This window comes from Anguilla rostrata, chromosome 6 (assembly GCF_018555375.3).
Source record: "Anguilla rostrata isolate EN2019 chromosome 6, ASM1855537v3, whole genome shotgun sequence".
NCBI lineage: Eukaryota > Metazoa > Chordata > Actinopteri > Anguilliformes > Anguillidae > Anguilla > Anguilla rostrata.
Window position 1 is genome coordinate 1910835 of NC_057938.1, and position 22644 is coordinate 1933478.

General features: G+C 47.9%; 1 protein-coding gene across 3 annotated transcripts in view; it reads left to right on the forward strand.

Annotated features, from left to right (window-relative positions):
• The first annotated feature begins 2031 nt into the window (after nt 1-2031).
• Nucleotides 2032-22644, forward strand: part of LOC135258147 (homer protein homolog 3-like) — a 33465-nt gene continuing 12852 nt past the window's right edge. Inside the window, exons 1-5 of one of the 3 annotated variants that reach the window (XM_064341420.1) lie at nt 2032-2617; nt 3749-3798; nt 14697-14853; nt 17617-17748; nt 18021-18117. In XM_064341420.1, the coding sequence (XP_064197490.1) occupies nt 3776-3798; nt 14697-14853; nt 17617-17748; nt 18021-18117 (409 nt within the window). In that variant the 5' untranslated portion in view covers nt 2032-2617; nt 3749-3775. Of the gene's footprint in view, nt 2618-2670; nt 2881-3748; nt 3799-14696; nt 14854-17616; nt 17749-18020; nt 18118-22644 lie in introns of those variants that run through there. The other 2 variants (XM_064341419.1, XM_064341421.1) reach the window with 2 other exon arrangements.

The window sequence follows — 22644 nt, forward strand, 5'->3', positions numbered from 1 at the left end:
GTTTTTTTAGGAAGAAAACTCAAAGCTAATAATTCGCATGCAAGCATAAAATCAGTTTGGCTACTTGTGTCAAGTTTTAGGAATTGTTCAAAACCACTAAATTACATTATGTCACACATTGTTGGATCAGACATGACACTATTGCATTTATGCACTAGAGGGCACGAACAGTCTGACTGTCTGGGGTTGTAAAAGTGAACTCTTGCTGTGCAAATGCTCATTTATTGACTGTGTTGCCAGAAGTTTTGATTGCCAGTAACGCTGCTCGGGTATGTTAGGGTTGTAACCGTATTATCGGACCATTATATCAGCATTAATAATTCAGTTTTCCAGGTTTCTGTGTAGTCATACTCGCTATTTCTATACGTCTTAACTTCATGACGTTTATAGCACGAGCTGTCTGAGTCCATTCCTCTCTGAAGAAGCGCCTCTCTTGGCCTGCTGTTCCCGTGGATATTCCAAGACTCTGGAGCTCATTAGCAAGCTGGGCCATAGGAACGCCTGTTCGGCTCAACGAATGCAGTTATTACATCAAGAAAATTTAGTGCACAGACTGAGCGTGTATCCCATCCATCGGAACTGCCGGGCCTAGCTTTACAGGCTGTACGTAGCTTTCGCCAGGTGAACGGATCTCTCTGCGGTAGAGCTAAGGCTGAAGCTCCTGCTCCAGATTCTGTGATAAGAGAGCACAGTCATCGTTCCAGTGCTTCTTCGTGGCGTCAGTTTTCCGGAGAAATGTTCTAGAAATTTGTGTTGAGACTGTCCCCTTGTGTTTTAATCACATTACCACTGGCGTGACATTAGCGACCGGCCTATTTATGCCACTAATTATATCGGGACGGCGTGCGGAAGTTCTACTTTGAAGGCGTCATGTGACCGTGTCACTCAGGAAATCCACTGATTGGTGTGTGGTTTGTGTTGAGGTCAGTGGTGCACAGCTGGACAGACCCTAGCGGGAACCAAACCCATAACCAGCTGGCTTTCTGGGGCAGTGTACCCACGTAGCTGGCCACGTGTTCAAATTGTTCTGCAAATTAAAGAACGCACAGTGTCATGCACGTATTTACTGTGCCTATTCGCTGTGTTCGTCCGTCAAACTAACCGTTACCAGCATGCTTTGAATTATTTGTAAAAAAAAAAAAAAAAAGGAAGTGTCGGGCTAGCCTACTTATTTAAATGACGCAAACAGATCTATTGCAGACTATAAAACACGCTGCTTGTAAAATTGCAGCGACCTGACTTTGGCTTTTAAGATGCTGCCATTGACAAATAGAGGCTGCCACATTTATAAGAAGCACCGACAGCTCTTAGAAAATAATCCTCCAACTGAATTTAACTGAGAAAGGAATGCACTTCCCTGTGTCAACACAGGTCTGGAGCAGAACTATTCAGGGGCATGTGGGTGGTATAGAACGCCTGTTTTTGCTATTTCCTGTAGTGCCTAAACATTTTTTACTTTTTTAACTAATTAAAAAAAAAAAATTTACCACCTACAGTTTAGGCTCAATGGGTCAGCTGCAGCTTGCTTAGCTGGAGATTAGAACCTCAGGATTTAACCTCTAGAGCACAGAACTGCAATACAACTTGAACAGCTACCCAGACCTGAAATAACCATTTTGTTGTTCCCGTTGTAGTGCAGTTCTGCGGTCCAGGGGGTTTTAACCCAGCTAAGCAAACCGCAATTGATCCAATATCGCTGAACTGAAAGAGGTTGCTTGCAGATGTATTTCTAAACCAGTGCCTGGAACCAATGTCTACCACTGTATGACCTCTATAGGATATATTATATTATAGGTTACATTTATTCTCCAATAATAATAATAATAATAATGGCCTACATAAAATATGTCCTTCTAGAACGCGTAATATTGTTTTAGAACACCCTGCGATTTCTCAGGTTTTTGTATGTGCTAACTGAAAATCGGTTCAGACGTTTTAATTTGATACCCAGACTTGTAACCGGTAGGTGGCGTGAGAGAGGCATTTAAAATCCAAATGGAGCAGACTTACTGTACAGAATGTTACCGAGTCCAGTTTTGTGAGGGCAGGGAAAACGTGTAGCTTGCAAGCAATCACAGAGGAGAAGTGCATTCTCAGAGCATTGCAGTGCAATAACAAGGAAATACACGATCGTGCGCATTTAATCCGGGTGCATTCAAAAAATACAAAAAATTATAAAAAGAATTGTACGCATTGAAGAGTGTCAAGCTGTAAGGTTACTGAAGTCCAATCAAAGAAAAAAAAGAAGAAAATCTGGGACCAGTGGCAATCTCCAGACAAAGAACTGCATTAGCCCCTGTCTCAGTTTACTGTAGGACAAAGCAAGCTAAGCGAACTTGAATATATCACACAAGGTCCATTAAACTGGGAATTAAAAAAACACCTGAAGCGACCATGTCCGATATCTCGAAGACAGTCAGGCGAAAACCTCGCTAACCTTTATTAGCGAGCTTGCAGCTGAAATTCCGGTGGTAATATTAGGTGCATCCGGATCTGGACACAAAAGAAAAAGGGGAAGGAAAGAGAAAGATACAAACGTTGGCATCACAAGGGAAGGCAGTTGAACGGCGTTCGCTAAAATCAAACTGTCACTTTAAATCTTTCAGAACGAAATGGGGTGAGTTTTTTTCTTTTCTAATTATCAACGTTTGCTCTCATCAATTGTGATCATTAAGATTTTAGCCAACTTCCACTCGACAGACAGCTCGCATTAGAGTTTATTTAACTATAGATGTAGTCTATTTAAATAAAGACAAAGTTCCGGGCGGTGACACTAGCTAGCGAGTTACGTTATAAACGTTATAAACACTTATTTTTAAGTAGCCTCACGTTATTTAACGTTACTGGATGTTTTCCCTTGTCCTGGATGAAGCCAGCTCGGTAACATATGTTTGGCTGTTGTAATAATTTCATAGCCTACTCCAGTTTAATAGCCTACCGCAGTAGCTATACTACACTATACTATTTTGTCGAATATGCCAATTTTTTCAAAGTTGCTCCCAGCTGCTATCTACGGTTAAAAAACAACTAGTCTAACGTGTATTGTGCGCTAGATAGGCTAGTGACGTTATGTCAGTATAATTAACAGTCGAGAACAACTGATCTTGAAGAACAAAATATATCGATGACAACATTTTAGAAGTTATTTGACTACATAGTAGGTTAATCAAAATCAATTTGGAAAACAGATATTGTAGATTGCTATTACAATCGCTCTCGAGAGAGAGCGATTACAATGCACTTAGCAATTACTGCTACAATGCACATCGCCAGCAAGCTGCTAGTCTAGCTAGTCGGGATGAATCGCTTGACTATGCGAGGATGCAATAAATTTTAATTGAGGCTGAGTTGTCCTGAACGATGCGGTCGTAGGCTACGGGAACATGAGCACTTCTGAAGTTAGGTAGCCTACTGTCAGTGTAGTAGCCAGCTTCAGCGCCAGATTACTGGTCAGCAATTCGTTCCGCTTTAACATGACAAGATTTCTTTGTTTTGGGTTTTTGTTTCTGAAATTTGTTGGCATGGAAACTGTAATAATTCTAATTTTCTGACTTCTGTTCTGGTGCTAGCAAGCTTTTTAATAGCTTACTAGCTAGCAGCTATGTAAACCGTATTCACATTCTTCTAGTAGCCTAGTAGTCAGTAAAGGGTATCGCGACTAAAAGTAAGAAACTTTCCTGTCGACGCGACAGCCTATACAATTTAATGTGTCTTTTTAATTCACCCTTTCCCCCCTCATATACTACAGCAAACCAGACGCGGCCGGCCTATAAGAATGTATCCGCTACACAGAGAAAGGTAATGAAACTTTTATTATTTTATTGTGTAGATCTATTCTCTCATGGTTTCCGTATTGGATGGATTTCCCTCTCATAATCGATTAATCATCAGTTAATTTGGAATCTGTTGTCATTTTGATCTGGTGCGAAATGGTAAGAAACGGTCTATAGTGCTGTGGGTGTATGTGTGCCATGAAACAGACTGACAGGCAAATGCAATGCATTTAACTACTGGTCCTCGGTAGAAAGTAGACGAGGTAAGGTGTTATCCGTTTGGTGAAGATGTAGCCTATCACAATGACGCCTCTGTCGGAGATGGAAATCTCAAAGTAGGCTAACGTTAGAGAAGCTGACCCATAGAGCGTATACAGCAAATATATCTATATATCATAAAGTTCAGTGAGCTGACCCCGAGAACTGAAAATCGCACGTGCCCGGATAATATAATATTTCCGCAGCAGTTTTACAATATGACTGGTAAATGACAAAATGTATTTTCTTTAAAAAAAAGTATCTGTCCATTTCAGACCTATTGGGCATAAACACAGGTACTTGGGGAGATACCCTCAGTATTTAAACTACAGCCCAGTCAAAACTTTTTCGCTTTTGATGCTACTGGCCGAAGTTACCTGCAAAACTATGGTATTTTCTCGGATCCTTCAACAACAGATTTGGAATAGATTCAGCCAAGAGTCGGCAGTGATCTGAAAGTGACGCCATGATTTTAACCAATCACGGTGTTTTTCTGTCGGAGAGAATAGTCATTTGATTGGTTTAAGTACTGGCAACGAGGCATGGCAGCTCCACCCGATACGGGCAGCCGAAGCTTGACGCTGGCATCGCGGGCATTAAATCTCTCTGAAGATTTCTGTCTCTGAGCTCATTACGGTAGCCTTGCTATATTGCCGTCTCGCTCTCTCTCCAGGTGAACGATCTGCTCTATCTGCGTACTGACGGCAAGGGAATGGGTAGCCAGTGTTTTCTTATTCAAAGTATGTAGCTGAGTGCAGTTTTCTGCGCTTTATCATAGTGCTGTTGACCGGTGTGTAAGAGCCCAAACACTTAGTTTCATGTTATGCATTTGTGTAGCGTTTGCCTATATCTGGCAGAACCTTTTTTTGCGAATGTTCCCTTCTACATAGCTGTATGTGCTTACTGAAACAATTGCAGGTGGGTGCTTTGCTTGGGGGTACAACAGCAGGTGCCTCTCCAGGGGTCAGACCCAGGTCAAACACACAGGTTTGTTGTACTTTAACACTACAGACACCACTTAAAGCTCCTGCAGGATGACTGTATTTTTTTTTTGCCAATATCTGGAGCAGAATCATCCTTTCGTACGATTCTACGCTTTGGCGTGGCGATTCGCAGGGTTGGGTGGCTTGGGTTGTGGCTCCAGCTTTGACTGGCGTCTGAGGGGATGAAGCGTTTCGGGTCCATGTCTGACTGGGGGTCTGCGTGGAATTCAGGCTTTCAGTCATGTCTTAGTGAGTCCATTTATTTTGCCCGCCGTGCCTGTGACTTGTGTCAGTCTCCTTTGGCTCTCTCCGGTGACGTCGCCCCCCCCCCCCCCCCCCGTGCCGTGGGAAGCACAGGCCTGCACAGCCGGGTTTCGGGGGCGCGTTGGCGGTTGGCGGCGCGGTGCTGCGGCGCGGGACTCCCGCCAGCGAGAGTCTCCCCCGCGCTGAAGGGTGCCGTCGGCCAGCCGCCATTAATCACTCTCGCCATCCCCGCCAAACCGGCCGGGCCCGGGCGGACTCCGCGGACTGGGTCTGCTCGCGCTTTCATCGTCGTCTCTGCTTTGCTGGAGGATTCTCCGCTTTGTTTCGACAACAACGAATTCCTGTCGCGGCGTGGTTTTATTTCCGCGTAGCGAAGTGTCGCCCAGACAAAAAGCTCTGTCTAAAAACCTTTGAGGTTGTTGGTTTTGTCAGGTGTTACGGCCCCAGGGACCGTGCTGCAGAGAGTCCCAGAACCAGAGGCACAGTGGGTGAAAGGTGGCGGTAATAAGCTGTGCAAACACAGTCCCTGGGCGAACGAGAAATGCAGCCAGTGGGGTGGGGGTGGGGGCGTGGGGGGCGGGGGGGGTGGAGGGGGGGTGCAGACAGAGAGAGAGAGCTCAGACTGACATTTAAGACAAATACACGAGATCAACTTGGCTAAATAGTTGACTGTGTCTGCCTCTCTTCACTGAGAACAGCCAAACAGGCGGTTATGCTAGCCTCAGAACTAAATAAATGGCATGTTAGACATCCGTGTTGATGTTAGATATCCGTGCTGCCCCAGCACCACCCGGACCAGCTGCGGCCCGATTTCCCCAGCCTGGGAAGCCTGAGACAGGGAGGCGGGCGAAAGAGGAGAGGAGCGAGAGAATGACCCGCCCCCCGGAGTTTACAACCGTCTGACGCACACAGCCATTTCTGCTAAAAATGGAATTAAACTGTGTGAGTGTGCGTCTGTGTGTGTGTGCGTGCATGTGAGTGTGTGTGCATGTGTGTGTGTGTGTGTGTGTGTGAGTGCAAAAGTAACACTGCTGTGTGCTGATTGGCTGATGGGGTGGCGCAAGTTACACTGCTGTGTGCTGATTGGCTGATGGGGTGGCGCAGGTGACACTGCTGTGTGCTGATTGGCTAATGAGGTGCTGCGCTGCTTGGAGCATGTTTTTTGGGGTTTAACTTCACACACATCTCCCGTCTGCGTGCTGGGGAACAGCAGGAGGGATTATTCTGCTTTGCGCTGTTTTGGAAGACTGCGCTGGTGTGGAGGTTTATTTATAGCTCCGTAAAGCAGTTACCACAGGACAACTGAACTGAGAATAAAATAAAGGAATTGAAAAACGGTGGCGGTTTCTGCAGAATCAGTGGGGACGTAATGGATAGGAAACCAGGCTCTTATCACAGAGATTGCAGGTTCAAATCCCATGTTGGGGCACTGCCGCTGGGTTCTTAAGCAAAGTGCTTCACCTGAATTGCTTCTTTCACAGTGCTGCTGTGTTGAAGGGGCTGTTGGTAAATTAGGGGTGATGTGAGCACAATCCTCCCTGAGTTGCGCTTAACAGAATAAACAGAATAATCCGGAATAAACACAGTCATCGCAGTGAAAGAGGGGAGACTGACTCCGGGGTGTCTCCCAGGTCTTAGTGCCGGTTGTCCTTGCTCCAACTCTAAGCTTCACCTGAGCTTTTGAATTCTGTTCTCAGTTTACAGTTATTGATTTTCACTGACCAGCCACTTAGCATCATGCATAGCTGCATTAAGGCATAATGGTGTGTGGAATATGCCTGCATAGGTTTTGTGTTTGTGTGTGTGAGTGTGTGTGCGCATGCATACACCTGTGCGGATATGTGCGTGTGTCTGTGTGTGTGCGCACACTTGTGCACTTGTGTGTGTGCATGTGTGTGTGTGTGTGTGGGTGTATTTGTGTATGTTTGTGTGTGTGTGTACAACACTGATTAATGTTACGGTACTGTCTGAGGTTGCTATGGGAAACCTGCCAGCCTCAGGCTCTTAATGAAGAAGAAGGCGGTGGGTAGCTGTTTGATAACAGTGTCATTAATTACATTCCTAAGTACCTTTCACTGGTGTCTAAATTCCCTCACTGGGGGAGGGCACTCCCCATTCAGTCTGGGCAAAGGGGTGTAGCTGGATCACTCCAGTGGGGGGGGCGGGTTAGCAAGTTAGCCTGGGGGGTTAATTAGAAGGCCAGCCCCTCCCTCTGTGCCATATGGAGTCTTTAGCAACTGTCTGAATGTCTGAGGCTATGCCCCCCCCCCCCCTCCACTGGGCGGAGCCAATTAGCTTTACTTCACCAGTGTTTAGAAGCCCGGTGTGATGTACAGCACAAACACAGGTGTACAGATCAGGGAGAGGAAGTGCAGTGGTTCCCCGTGGGGGGGGGGGGGGGGTGGTCATCATCACGAGAGAGACAGCGAGCGAGCGCAAGTGATTCAGTGAGGGGGCAGGCCTAGGGGGGAATGGACTCATCTGAAAACAGACGAGGAGGTGCTTGTGCTTAGCCTGTAGGACACCGGGCTTGGGGGGAGGGAGGGAGGGAGGAGGTGCTTGTGCTTAGCCTGTAGGACACCGGGCTTGGGGGGAGGGAGGGAGGGGGGGGGGGGTCGCTGCGGTGTAGATTCTGTCCTGGGGTCAGTTCAGGCCAACACTGCTCTGCTCACAGTCATTTAGTGAGAGGAAATCCTGCTGCGTTCAAATTTATTACACACACACTGTATTCTTATATATTGCTATATATATTGTATATATGTATCCATTCTTCTATTGCTGCAGAGTCAGTTAAAACATAGTGTGTGTGTGTGTGTGTTTGTGTGTATAGTGTGTGTGTGCGTGTGTTTGTGTGAGTATAGTGTGTGTGTGTGTATAGTGTGTACATGTGTGTGTGTGTGTGTGTGCGTGTGTGCATGTGTGTGTGCATGTGTGTGTGTGCATGTGTGTGTGTGTGTGTGCATGTGTGTGTGCATGTGTGTGTGTATGTGTGTGTGTGTGTGTGTGTGTGTGTGTGTGTATAGTGTGTGTGTGCGTGTGTTTGTGTGAGTATAGTGTGTGTGTGTGTATAGTGTGTACATGTGTGTGTGTGTGTGTGTGCGTGTGTGTGTATAGTGTGATGCTGTCCAGCTCCCTGGCAGGTAGCTGCTCTCCACGTCTCAGCAGTGGGGCTGCCTGTCTACAGCGTTCATGTGGAGGTGTTAAACTCTCACTCCCTCTGAAAAAACACAGCTACATCCAGCTAAAACCAGCTACAACCAGCTACATCCAGCTACATCCAGCTACAACCAGCTACATCCAGCTACATCCAGCTACAACCAGCTACATCCAGCTACAACCAGCTACAACCAGCTACATCCAGCTACATCCAGCTACAACCAGCTACATCCAGCTACAACCAGCTACATCCAGCTACAACCAGCTACAACCAGCTACATCCAGCTACAACTGCTTTCATGCACCACTGAGTGTTCAGTGATGCATGAAGCATTCAAACATTAATGAACAATGAGCACTAACTGTACGACACGAGAATCAGTTACATTTTAAGACGTAAATCAGAATTTTGGGTAAGCTTTGGCTTTTGCCTGTCTGTTGAAGTACACTGTTCTAGCCTGTGTTTGGCCTCTGTGTTCAGTGTTTTAAAACATCACCCGGCATGGGTCCCTGTTCTTGAAGTCTCCTTTATTTAAAACCCAATTTTACAGAAAAATACCGCACAGCGCTGTCTGTGTAAAAGGTGCATTTGTGCCATAGATGTTCCAAGTTGGAGGACTCCGGGCTGACTCACTTCTGCTCGGGTCCTTAGTGTGCGAGAGGACACCGAGCTTCTATGCAGTTCTGTTCTCAGTTCCATGTCCTATGGAGGTTATATAGCATCCTGCATTTCTGTTATTGCGCTTTTGACCCTGAACCACGTCCTGCTTGAGCACTGTTAACGTGGCAGGTGGCATCAGTTCATATCAATCAATCAATCAATCAAATTTTATTTATATAGCGTATTTTACAACAGTTGTCACAATACGCTTTACAGACAGCCCTAGCCTAAACCCCCACAGGAGCAAGCCTAAGGCAACAGTGGCAAGGAAAAACTCCCTGTGACAGATGGGGAGAAACCTTGGAAGGAACCAGGCTCAAGGGGGAAACCCATCCTCCTCTGGTCGGCTCAGGGTGCCGACTGGTGACCAGCATGTCAGCCAGTTTATGCAGAAGATATGATAAGTGATGTGGCTCAGATGATGGGTGGGGCCAGGTGGCGGTGATGGGGAACAGCAGGTGGCGGCAGATGTGGGCAGGGTGGAGGCAATGACGAAGGAGGGGCTGGACCGCAGAGGTGGGGGAGACCAGACGACTCTCGAAGCACTCTCGAGGGTTGGGGCAAGAGCCCCGCCGGCAGCGTGGGGAAGAGGGTGGAAACCCTTATAGATAATAGAGAGGCGCTGTGCCGTTTGCGGAAACTGTGTTTCACCTTTGCTCTGTTGGTGATATTTGTTGCTTCAGCGATGCAGATTTAAAGCATCTCACTGAGATGTCCTCGTACTGTACTTGTAATTCACACTGGCTGGAACAGAGTCTGCCAGAGAAATCGATGATAAGAGGTTGGAAAAGTGGATTCGCACCTCGGCAGTGCCACTTCCTTTGTGTCGCTGTGGACGACTTCTAGCGTCAAGCTGCTAGCGCCAGGGCCTGCGTAACGCCCTGTCAGTAATCAGAGGCCTGCGTAACGCCCTGTCAGTAATCAGAGGCCTGTGTAATGCCCTGTCAGTAATCAGGCCTGCGTAACGCCCTGTCAGTAATCAGGCCTGCGTAACGCCCTGTCAGTAATCAGGCCTGCGTAACGCCCTGTCAGTAATCAGGCCTGCGTAACGCCCTGTCAGTAATCAGGCCTGCGTAACGCCCTGTCAGTAATCAGAGGCCTGCGTAACGCCCTGTCAGTAATCAGAGGCCTGTGTAATGCCCTGTCAGTAATCAGGCCTGCGTAACGCCCTGTCAGTAATCAGGCCTGCGTAACGCCCTGTCAGTAATCAGGCCTGCGTAACGCCCTGTCAGTAATCAGGCCTGCGTAACGCCCTGTCAGTAATCAGGCCTGCGTAACGCCCTGTCAGTAATCAGAGGCCTGCGTAACGCCCTGTCAGTAATCAGAGGCCTGCGTAACGCCCTGTCAGTAATCAGGCCTGCGTAACGCCCTGTCAGTAATCAGAGGCCTGCGTAACGCCTGTCAGTAATCAGAGGCCTGCGTAACGCCCTGTCAGTAATCAAAGGCCTGCGTAACGCCTGTCAGTAATCAGAGGCCGGCGTAACGCCCTGTCAGTAATCAGAGGCCTGCGTAACGCCCTGTCAGTAATCAGGCCTGTGTAACGCCCTGTCAGTAATCAGGCCTGCGTAACGCCCTGTCAGTACTCAGGCCTGCGTAACGCCCTGTCAGTACTCAGGCCTGCGTAACGCCCTGTCAGTACTCAGGCCTGCGTAACGCCCTGTCAGTAATCAGGCCTGCGTAACGCCTGTCAGTAATCAGAGGCGTACGTAACGCCCTGTCAGTAATCAGAGGCGTGCGTAACGCCCTGTCAGTAATCAGGCCTGCGTAACGCCCTGTCAGTAATCAGGCCTGTGTAATGCCCTGTCAGTAATCAGGCCTGCGTAACGCCCTGTCAGTAATCAGGCCTGTGTAACGCCCTGTCAGTAATCAGAGGCGTGCGTAACGCCCTGTCAGTAATCAGGCCTGTGTAACGCCCTGTCAGTAATCAGAGGCCTGCGTAACGCCCTGTCAGTAATCAGAGGCCTGCGTAACGCCCTGTCAGTAATCAGGCCTGCGTAACGCCCTGTCAGTAATCAGGCCTGTCTGACGGCTTTGTCTCAGGTCAGTAGCAGACAGCTGGGGGGCCACTGCCATTGATTTGTTCTTTTTCTTTTATTTTTTTTAACTGGTTTGTTTTTTTACCGCCTGAGTCATCAAGTCCATTTGATGACCTTCAAGTCAGGACAGAGCAGAGATGTGTGCGTTTTCCTCAGAGTGGTTCTGCGCCAGCACTGCTCACAGTCATCGGGTTTTAAAAAGATCATTTCCCAGAAATGTTCAGATTTCTTTTTTTCTTGCGCATTTGCGAGTTTTCAGGGAACTCTGTCCTGCTGTGAAAAACACTGATTAAATAAATGTGATTTGGTTCTGAATTCACCTGTTTTATTTTCAAATGAGTCTTTCTAATGGTGCTGTTGGTATATTCTTAGCTGTGCTAACAGGTAATGTTGGGGATGTTAACTGTGATAGCGTGCATGCGTGTGTGTGTGTGTGTGCATGTGTGTGTGTACATGTGCGTATACGTGCGTGTGTGTGTGTGTGTGTGTGAGTGAGTGAGTGTGTGTGTGTGCATATGTGTGCATGCGTGTGTGTATGTGTGTGTGTGTGTGTGCATGTGTGCGTGTGCGTGTGTTTGCGTGTGTGTGCGTGTGTTTGCGTGTGTATGCATGCGTGTGTGTGTGTGTGAGTGTGTGTGCATGTGTGCGTGTGTTTGCGTGTGTGTGCGTGGGTTTGCGTGTGTATGCATGCGTGTGTGTGTGTGTGAGTGTGTGTGCATGTGTGCGTGTGTTTGCGTGTGTGTGCGTGTGTTTGCGTGTGTGTGCATGTGTGTGTGTGTGTGTGTGTGTGTGTGTGTACATGTGCGTATACGTGTGTGTGTGTGTGTGAGTGAGTGTGTGTGTGAATGTGAGGGCCCTTCTGTGTCGGTTGGCCTATGTACGGTGCTGTGCTTTCCGTGGTTTGTGAGCAGATGCGCAGGATGTCGTGTGTGTGTGTGTGGTGTGTGTGTGTGTTGTGGTGTGTGCATGTGTGCGTGTGTTTGCGTGTGTATGCATGCGTGTGTGTGTGTAGGATGAGTGTGTGTGTGCATTGTGCATGTGTGGTTGTGTGTGTGTGTGTCATTGTGCGTGTGGTGTTTTGCGTGTGTGTGCGTGTGTTGCGTGTGTATGCATGCGTGGTGTTGGTGTGTGAGTGTGTTGTGTGTGTGGTGTGTTGATGTGTATGCATGTTGTGTGTGTGTGAGTGTGAGTGTGTGTGTGTGTGTGTGCATGTGTGCGTGTGTTTGCGTGTGTGTGCGTGTGTTTGCGTGTGTATGCATGCGTGTGTGTGTGTGTGAGTGTGTGTGTGTGTGTGTGAATGTGAGGGCCCTTCCCTGTGTAACCTCAGGTTGAGCACACATAATGCTACAGGATAGCCTCTGTGCTATTCTGTGGGTTTGTGGAGCAGAGCGCAGGGATGTTCTCGCTCGGTTCTCTGAGCACAGTTTCATGGCTGCGCTGCAGGTTCTGGACCTGAGCCATTCTGTCTCCGATGCTGGATTAGTGGTCATTTTTTACGCCAGTCGGTCAGGGTAAAAATAGGTGGAGAGGTGTGGAGATGGAGGGTAGAGAGAAGCCTGTGAACCGAAATGAGGAATCCTCTCACTACGCTGAGCCTTTCTGAGCTGCAGGTGTCTGACGCACGTTTCAGTGTCTCCACACACTCCAGAGTTTTACCTCCCATTAAACAGAAAAACATTTTGAATAATAACTGAAATGTATTACGTTTTTAATTTCGTACATATGTGATTAGAATGTGATTGAAAGCAATGGAGTTCTAGAAGGCTGACTTAGAATTTAAAAAAAACATTACAAAAACCTGCTTTTCAAAGGGTTAATTTTAGTAATGAATTTCAGCAAGTGTTGTGTTTCTTTTTATAGACTTCCTAAATACACACGCACACACACACACCTCTCGCCAGAAATATGATGACATGAAAAAAATGTAGTAAAAAGAACAATATAGAATAGACTTCCCCTGGGGGTTTTGTTTAAAGAGCTTGTCTGACATTTTGCGGTACTGTGTGTAGGGATTGCGTTGGTGTTGTGTTGGTACTGTGTGTAGGGATTGCGTTGGTGTTGTGTTGGTACTGTGTGTTGGGATTGCATTGGTGTTGTGTTGGTGTTGTGTGGGTACTGTAATGTTGCTGTTGTGTTTTTATTATGTTGCTGTTGTGTTTGGCAGTGTTGGTGTTGTATTGGTGTAATGCTGTTGTATTGTCACTGTTGCTGTTGTGTTGGTGTTGTGTTGTATTGTTGATGTAATGCTGCTGTTGTATTGGTGTTGTGTTGGTGTAAAGTTATTGTTGTGTTGGTGTAATGTTGGTGTAATGTTGTTGTGTTGGTGTAGCGTTGATGTAATGCTGTTGTGTTGGTGTAGCACTGGTGTAACTAGTGTATTGTTGGTGTAACGTTGGTGTAGTTTTGGTGTAGTGTTGTTGTTGTGTTGGTGTAGTGTTGGTGTAAGGTTGTTGTTGTATTGGTGTAGCGCTGGTGTTGTGTTGTTCTGTTAGTGTAGCGCTGGTGTAGTGCTGGTGTAACATTGTTGTTGTGTTGGTGTAGGGTGGTTGTGTTGGTGTAGAGTTGTTGTTGTGTTGTATAGCACTGCTGTAGCGCTGGTGTAACATTGTAGTTGTGTTGGTGTAGGGTGGTTGTGTTGGTGTAGAGTTGTTGTTGTGTTGGTATAGCACTGGTGTAGTGCTGGTGTAACATTGTTGTTGTGTTGGTGTAGGGTGGTTGTGTTGGTGTAGAGTTGTTGTTGTATTGTATAGCACTGGTGTAGTGCTGGTGTAGTGCTGGTGTAACATTGTTGTTGAGTTGGTGTAGCGTGGTTGTGTTGGTGTAGAGTTGTTGTTGTGTTGTATAGCACTGGTGTAGTGCTGGTGTAACATTGTTGTTGTGTTGGTGTAGCATTGGTGTAGCGCTGGTGTAGCGCTGGTGTAACATTGTTGTTGTGTTGGTGTAGGGTGGTTGTGTTGGTGTAGAGTTGTTGTTGTGTTGTATAGCACTGGTGTAGCGCAGGTGTAACATTGTAGTTGTGTTGGTGTAGCATTGGTGTAGCGCTGGTGTAGCGCTGGTGTAACATTGTTGTTGTGTTGGTGTAGCGTGGTTGTGTTGGTGTAGAGTTGTTGTTGTGTTGTATAGCACTGGTGTAGCGCAGGTGTAACATTGTTGTTGTGTTGGTGTAGCATTGGTGTAGCGCTGGTGTAGCGCTGGTGTAACATTGGTGTTGTGTTGGTGTAGGGTGGTTGTGTTGGTGTAGAGTTGTTGTTGTGTTGTATAGCACTGGTGTAGCGCAGGTGTAACATTGTAGTTGTGTTGGTGTAGGGTGGTTTGTTGGTGTAGAGTTGGTGTAGGTTGTTGTTGTGTTGTATAGCACTGGTGTAGCGCTGGTGTAACATTGTTGTTGTGTTGGTGTAGCGTGGTTGTGTTGGTGTAACATTGTTGTTGTGTTGGTGTAGGGTGGTTGTGTTGGTGTAGAGTTGTTGTTGTGTTGTATAGCACTGGTGTAGCGCAGGTGTAACATTGTAGTTGTGTTGTCACTGTGTAGCGTGCTCCGCGCTGAAGGCTGCGTTTCTGCTCGTAGGGAGCAGCCAATCTTCAGCACCAGGGCGCACGTCTTCCAGATCGACCCGGCAACCAAGAGGAACTGGATCCCGGCCAGCAAGCATGCCGTCACCGTGTCCTTCTTCTACGACGCCCACCGCAACGTGTACCGCATCATCAGTGTGGGCGGGACCAAGGTGAGACTGCTTCATCCAATCAGAGTTCCCCATCTTAGCGAGTTCTCGCAGGACTGCTTTTACTCACTTCCCCAGAGTCCTCACCTGTCATTTTTGTTTTTTAAGACACTTTTGAAATCATGCTCCACATTGTACCATCAAAGAAACTCCCATGTGGGTTAGTTGTGCGAGGTTCCCCATTTTGAGATGTTAGGTGTAATATTTCCTGAGGTTGTCAGGGTGATAGAGCATAGTGTGTGTGCATGTGTGTGTGTGTATAGTGTGTGTGTGTGTGTGTGTGTATGCAATGTGTGTGTGAGTATGTGTGTGTGTGTGTGTGTGTGTACAGTGTGTGCGTATAGTGTGTGAGTGTGAGCATGTGTGTATAGTGTGTGTGTACAGTGTGTGAGTGTGAACGTTTGTGTATAGTGTGTGTATGAGTGTGTGTGTATAGTGTGTGAGTGTGAGCGTGTGTGTATAGTGTGTGTGCGTGTGTGTATAGTGTGTGTGTGAGTGTATAGTGTGTGTGTATAGTGTGTGAGTGTGAGTGTGAGTGTGTGTGTGTGTGTATGTGTGTGTATAGTGTGTGTGTGTGTGTGTGTGTGTGTGTGAGTGTGTGTGTGTGTGTATGTGTATGTGTGTGTATAGTGTGTGTGGTGTGTGTATAGTGTGTGTGTGTGTGAGTGTATAGTGTGTGTGTGTGTGTGAGTGTGGTAGTTGTGGTGTGTGTATGTGTGTGTGGTGTGTGTGATGTGTGTGTGTAGTGTGTGTGAGTGTGTGTATAGTGTGTGTGTGTGAGTGTATAGTGTGTGTGTGTAGTGTGAGTGTGAGTGTGTGTGTGTGTGTATGTGTGTGTATAGTGTGTGTGAGTGTGTGTATAGTGTGTGTGTGTGTGAGTGTATAGTGTGTGTGTGAGTGTGTGTGTGTGTGTGTGTATAGTGTTTGTATACTGTGTGTGAGTGTGTGTATAGTGTGTGTGTGTGTGAGTGTATAGTGTGTGTGTGTGAGTGTGAGTGTGTGTGTGTGTGTGTGAGTGTGAGTGTGTGTGTGTGTGTATAGTGTTTGTTTGTTTAGCCGCTGCTGTGGCTCATGGTGGGCAGCAGCAGATTAATTAGCAGCTGGTGTTTGCCTTGGCGCCGTGCGTGTAGCTGGTAGCGTGTAGCGTGTTTTCCCGCGCTCCCTCGCTGCGCTTCCATGCGCTGGAGCAGTGCTGCAGGCGGGCGCCCCACCTGTGGCCGTCACCGTGGAGACGCAGACCAGGAACCTCGCAGCTGAAGTGCGGCTGCTTTCTTTATTTTTTTTTAAACAATTATTTCACCAATTTTATTTTTATTTGTGCTTGCAAATTGTGCTTCTTCTTGTACTGCTGTGCCACTTACACCCACAGACCAAAAGCACTTCAGTTACAAGCCACAGATGGAACTTCACTGCGAGCCTGTGACTATTTTACATCCTGATACAGTACTACAGGAGTGCCAATAACTATTTACACTCTACAGGCCACACACTGTACTACAGGAGAGCCAGAGACTATTTTGCACCTTACAGGCCACACACAGTACTACAGGAGAGCTGGAGACTATTCCACACCCTACAGGCCATACACAGTACTACAGGAGAGTCAGTGACTAATTTACACTCAACAGGCCACACACAGTACTACAGGAGAGTCAGTGACTAATTTACACTATACAGGCCACACACAGCACTACAGGAGAGCCTGTGACTATTTTCACCTTAGAGGCCACACACAGCACTACAGGAGAGCCAGTGACTATTTTCACCTTAGAGGCCACACACAGTACTACAGGAGAGTTAGTACCAGTTGGAGGTGAGACGTATATCTTGCTGAGCTGAAAGCCGTTCGTCTTTGGCAGCCTCCTGGGTCAGCTCATTGTGTTTGTGCTGGCATCGTGGCCTTGTAATGTACTGTACCTCACATTATGATGGTCAGATTATTTTAATCATAACCAGGAGTGGGTGTTCAGTTGTAATTTAAAACCCTTGAAACCCGGTTTTTAAATTATAACTGAAAGGATTTCCTGTAAAGTGCTTGGTGGAAATGCATTTGGCATTATATGATTTCCTGCTGAGTGCACTTTGAGTAACACTATCACAGCACCTGCCGTGGAGTAGAGAGGAACCAGCGGCTAATGTCTGAGTGAGCTTCACTTTTTAATCATTTTAAAAATAAGTCCAAAATGCATTTGGGGCGATTAACCAAATAAAGGGGAGCTTTGTCTCCCCTCTTTCCAGCTCACCAGTATTCACAGCTGGTGTGTGTGTGTGTGTGTGTGTGTTTGGGCGCGTAAGAGCGTGTGTGTGTGTGTGGGCGTGTATGTGTCTGTGTGTATGTGTGCGTGCGCGTGCGTGTGTGTGTATGTGTGTGTGTGTGGGCGCGTAAGAGCGTGTGTGTGTGTGTGTGTATGTGTGTGTGTGTGTGCGTGCTCGTGCGTGCGTGTGCGTGTGTGTGTGCGCGTGTGTGTGGGTGTGTATGTGTCTGTGTGTATGTGTGTGTGAGTGTGCGTGCGTGCGTGTGTGTGTATGGGCGTGTAAGAGTGTGATGCGTGTGTGTGTGGGCGTGTAAGAGTGTGTGCATGTGTGTGTGTGGGCATGTAAGAGTGTGTGCATGTGTGTGTGTGGGCGTGTAAGAGTGTGTGATGCGTGTGTGTGTGTGTGTGTGTGTGTGCGTGTGTGTGTGTGTGTGGGCGTGTAAGAGTGTGTGATGCGTGTGCTCAGGTGCTGAGGTGATGAGCTCACGCTCTCTTCCCCCTCCTGACGCAGGCCATCATTAACAGCACGGTCACGCCCAACATGACCTTCACCAAAACCTCGCAGAAGTTTGGCCAGTGGGCCGACAGCCGGGCCAACACCGTGTACGGCCTCGGGTTCAGCTCCGAGCAGCAGCTGCACCAGGTGAGCGCCGGGCTCTCCCGCCCAGCCCGGCTGATATCACATCCTGTTTCATATGACTGAGAAATTAGCACGAGGGCTAACGACCCTGCCCTGCCCTGCCTCACCCTGCCCCAATCTGCCCCCCCCCCACCCTGCCCTGCCCTACCCTGCCCCACCTGCCCTGCCCTGCCCCACCTGCCTTGCCCTGCCCCACCCTGCCCCACCCGCCTTGCCCTGCCCCACCCTGCCCCACCTGCCCCACCCCCACCCTGCCCTGCCCTGCCCCCCTACAGTTTGCAGAACGCTTTAAGGAGGTTAAGGAGGCTGCACGTCTGGCACGGGAAAAGTCCCAGGACAAGATTGAGCTGACCAACCCCGGCCTGAACATCGCTGCCCCACAGGTAAGTTAGCCCCGTCCTGAACATCCCCGCCCCTCAGGTGACTTAGCCCCGCCCTGAACATCGCCGCCCCTCAGGTGACTTAGCCCCGCCTTATCTCTGGTGCCAGAGGCCTCAAGCTTGAAGAAGAGCCAGAGCCGTGTGTTCAGAGGTGTGAGAAAGTGAGCGCCATTCTCTGGGGCTTCAGCGGACGCAGTGTGAGATGACCCTGCTAATATCCTGCCGCAAATTCTGATTGACAGGAGGCCATGTGTTAGTCCTGGCTTATTAAACGTTATTCAAGGCGTCCTGCTTTTTCTGAAATGGATAAAGTGCGCAGATCCTGTTTGGCATCCGAAGTTGTCCAGACTGAAGGTGATATTCTGTGGACGGCCTGTGGCTGCTTGTGGCCGTTCGTCCCTCTGACAGCGTTGCCTCACACATTTCCCTGCTGTGCTGCTTTCATTGGGTTGGAAGCCCTGTTTGTTGTTTTTTTCCTTTTTTTCCATGGGAAAGAAAGCGTTACCTCAGCCCCTAAAATACCTCTGCGAAAGAGTGGGTGTGAGGAAGGAGGAGGAGGAGAAAGAAGGATGAGCTGGGTCATTTATCTCAGAGGGACGGCAGAGGGAAACTGGGCCGCGGTTAAAATTATCCTGCGCAGGCTTGCGTCCTGGCTGCAGCTGTGTCTGCGCAGGCTTGCGTCCTGGCTGCAGCTGTGTCTGCGCAGGCTTGCGTCCTGGCTGTGCCCGTGACTGAGATATCAGCCCGTAACTGCACATTAGAGATATCAGCCTGTAAATACACAACCTCGCCCCACCCCATTTCGCCCCTCCTACAATGTCAAATCTGGGCGTTTCTTAAATGTGCCGAAACTAATGCATTTATAAACTGGTTTCCTTCCTGTGGATTTTAACACTTTTTTTTGTAACACATAAACTTTGTGACCGTGGTTTTTAACACTTAACTATCACTTTGGTTTTTGACACTTATAAATTGTCACTGTGGTTTTGTTAACACTTTTTTAAAAATCTGAGACTGTGTTTTTTGTTTATTTCTTTAAAAAAATAATTTGTTACCCAACATGGGCCTGCATATATCCAGTTCCCACCATGAATCTTTAACAGCAATCGCGTTCATGCGTGACCCCCCTGGCGGTTCAGATGAGCGTGGGGATCCGCGGGTCCCCTCTGCTGCCAGCTGCTGCTTTTCACACCGCGGGCTACCGCTAAACTCGCACTGAGCGGAGTCAGAGAAAGGCCTTTCATATGCGGCTTTAGCATGCAGTCCGCAGGTGCCTGATCGACCAGCAGGGGTCGCTAGATAGCGATGAACGTGGGACCCTATCTGACAGAACCCTCCCGTTCCCTGGGCAACGCAATTACCAATTGCCAGACGCCCTATGGGGTCGGCACTAGCGCGGTCCGGATTCGATGTGAGGCTCATCCATGCACCACAGCGTGGTGCCTTAACGGGTGAGCCTCCCAGCAACCCCAAGTCCATGGTTTTTTAGCACTTATAAACTCTGTCACTGTTGTTTTTTAACATGTACAAATCCTGACACTGTGGTTTTTAGCACACACTTACCTGTGACCCTAGTTCATCTAATTCATCTCAGGTATTTGATAGCAGCCTTAAATGGACGATGCTAACATTCTGAGAACGTCGTGAAAGGTGGATGTTAAACTGTGCTTACACTGTGGGAAGAGGCTGTGGGTTTGAGGTCAGGAGCTCCGTGCAGTTGGCCTGTACTGCCTTTAGAATTCTGCTGTGTCAGCACTCTCACGTTCAGACCGATCAGTCACCATCCCAACCTGCCGCCTGTGACCTGCGTGTGATCATTTCACAGCTCGGGGTGATTCAGCTGAGGACACAGCTGTCGATGGCTCGGTTCATACTCCGCTGCTGGTGAACACAGTTAGGGGAAGACACCTCTGCATTGTGTAAAGTGAGTGCAGGATTGAGTGTGTACCTGACTAATTTATCCCTTCTGTCTCTCTGTCTGTGTCTGTCTGTCTGTCTGTCTGTCTGTTTCTCTGCCTGTCTGTCTGTCTGTCTGTTTCTCTGTCTGTCTGTCTGTCTGTTTCTCTGCCTGTCTGTCTGTTTCTCTGTCTGTTTCTCCGCTCCGGTTCCTGCCCGTTGGGGATTCTTTGGGACTCAGTTTTCTCAGGTGAGTACCGTGTCAGTGGTGCAAAGTCCTGTCCGTCCTCAGAGAGACACAGACTGACGAACGTGACGATGACCTTGAAATTAATAAAATAATAAAAAGCGCAATAGCAAAGTAAGACTATGTTAATATATGATCGCTGTGTGTAATGTGCTGTATTTAGGTATGTCATTTGGGGAGCTGTCTATACCCCAGATCCATGGGAATGTAGGGGCATTATTATTAGTGAAGATGGACGTGTCTGTTTTAGCTCACATTTGATTGTGTAGTTTAATGTTTATTAGGGTAGTTAATTCTTGCGCTTGCTGTATGGGGGCTAGTCTTTCCCCCTCTAAGGGAATCACTGCACCTCCTGCCCTGATCTCTGTGCTGGCGCTTGCATCGTTAGCCGCTCTGGATAGGAGCGTCTGCAAAATGGCGGTGAAGTAAAGTGGAGAGTGACCTGAGGCTGGCCAGGACTGGGCGGGGCTACCCGACTATTATTCATGACTCACTGATTTTGAGCCAATCCCGGTGTACATGGCATGGGAAGAAATGTTTTTTATTGGTTCATATGAGTCAGAGACTGAGAGCTCCACCCAGGTAAGCTCCGCCCATTCTGGGATTCATGAAGCCTCACTGCCGTCTCCTGTTTGTCTGTTATTTTATCTGCGAATGTGCGAGTATTTTATTAAATTTTTTAAACTATTTGGCAAGTTGTACTTGGTGATTTTCAAATCTTCACAAAGTGAATTAGTTTTTTTTTGTTTCACACTAACAGCTAACACACACAATTTGACTCACAAATGAACGCGTGGCTGTTGATGGAGACTCTGCCTTTGGTTTAAAGATGAGTGCTGCGTGTGTCTGATTGGACCAGACGACCTGCTGCTGTCTGCCAGGGTGTCGCGTTACAGGCCCGTGACTGAGCACGGGCACGCCCCCAGGGTTCAGCCCCTTTTAACCTGTCCCCCCCCCCCATCTCCTTTTTTTAGGAGAGTTAGACACCTTACATGGAAGTGTGTGTGTATGTGTGTGTGTGTGCGTGCGCAAGTATGAATATGTGCGTGTGTCTGGAGGTGTGTGTGCATGTGTGTGTGAGATGTGTATGAGCACAAAGCTGTAGTGACACTTCCTGTGTGGATAAGCCAGCCGAATTCAGTGTCCTGATGGCTTATCCTTGTTTTCTTCAGCAATCAATAACCCAGAAACTAGCCTGCCAGCGTCGAGAACACTAACTGTGTGCATTATATAAATGTCAGTGTGCTGCCAATAATATGCCACTACGACTGGGACAGAAGACTCTCACTCTCCTCCCCTCCCTCTCTATTCTCTTTTCTCTCATCTTCTCTCTTCCTCACTCTACCTTCTGTCTCTCTGTCTCTTTCTGTGTCTTTCTCTCCCTCTCTCTTCTGTTTTCTTTCTTCTCTCTCACTCACTCTCCCTTCTTTCTCTCTGCTCCATCACCCATATTTCCTTTTCTCTCTCTTTCCCTCTCTCTTTCTTTCCCTCTTTTTCCATCTCTCCCTCTCCCTCTCTCTCCCTCATTCTCTCTCCCTCCCCCCCATCCCTCTTCTCTCCCCCCCCTCAGTTGTTGTAAAGAGGGCAGTAGCTGCAGGTTCTGTCCAGGTCTCTCGCATTTGGATCAACCCGCAGCAGGAGACCCAGGCTCTGCTGCACATGCTCAGTGGTCCTGGTTTAATTCACAGGGCGGGGGGTGGGGAGGGGGAGGGGGGGAGGGTGTTTGTTTAAGCTGCTTTTTAAGAAGGATTCTGACCAGTGGATACCCTTGAGCCTTGAGATATCTATCTCACAGCTGGGAGTGTGATTGCTTCGCTTTGCTGTGGTAGTACTTCTGTGTGTGTGTGTGTGTGTGGGCCTGTGTGTGAACGTGTGTGTTTTGCTGCCTGTGCGTGCGTGTGTGTTTGTGTGCCTGTGTGTATACGTATGTGTTTGAGTGGGTATGTGCATGCGCGCGCATGTGTACGTGTGTGTGTGTGTGTGCCTGTGTGTGTATGTGTGTGTGTGTGTTTGCGTGTGTGCGTGTGTCTGTGTGTATGTGTGTGCATGCAGATCATCCACACACAGAGTGATGGATAAGTAGGGATTTTTTTTAACAGTGAGGTAAGTAAAGTGACCTAAAGGTCATTTATCTAATAAATCATAAATCTGATTCTACAGCTGAGAATATGTTGATGAACTGGAATGTTTTTGTGTGTGCGTGTGTATATTTGTCTGTTTTTGTTTCATGGGTCTGTCTTGTGTTTGTGCATTTTTCTGTGTATGTTGTGTTTGTCTGTGCACATGGGTGTGTGTGTACTGTATGTGTGTATCACAATACTCTTTTTCACACACACACCTCCTCTGCGCTGTGTCTGAACAGCTTGCCTCCTTCAG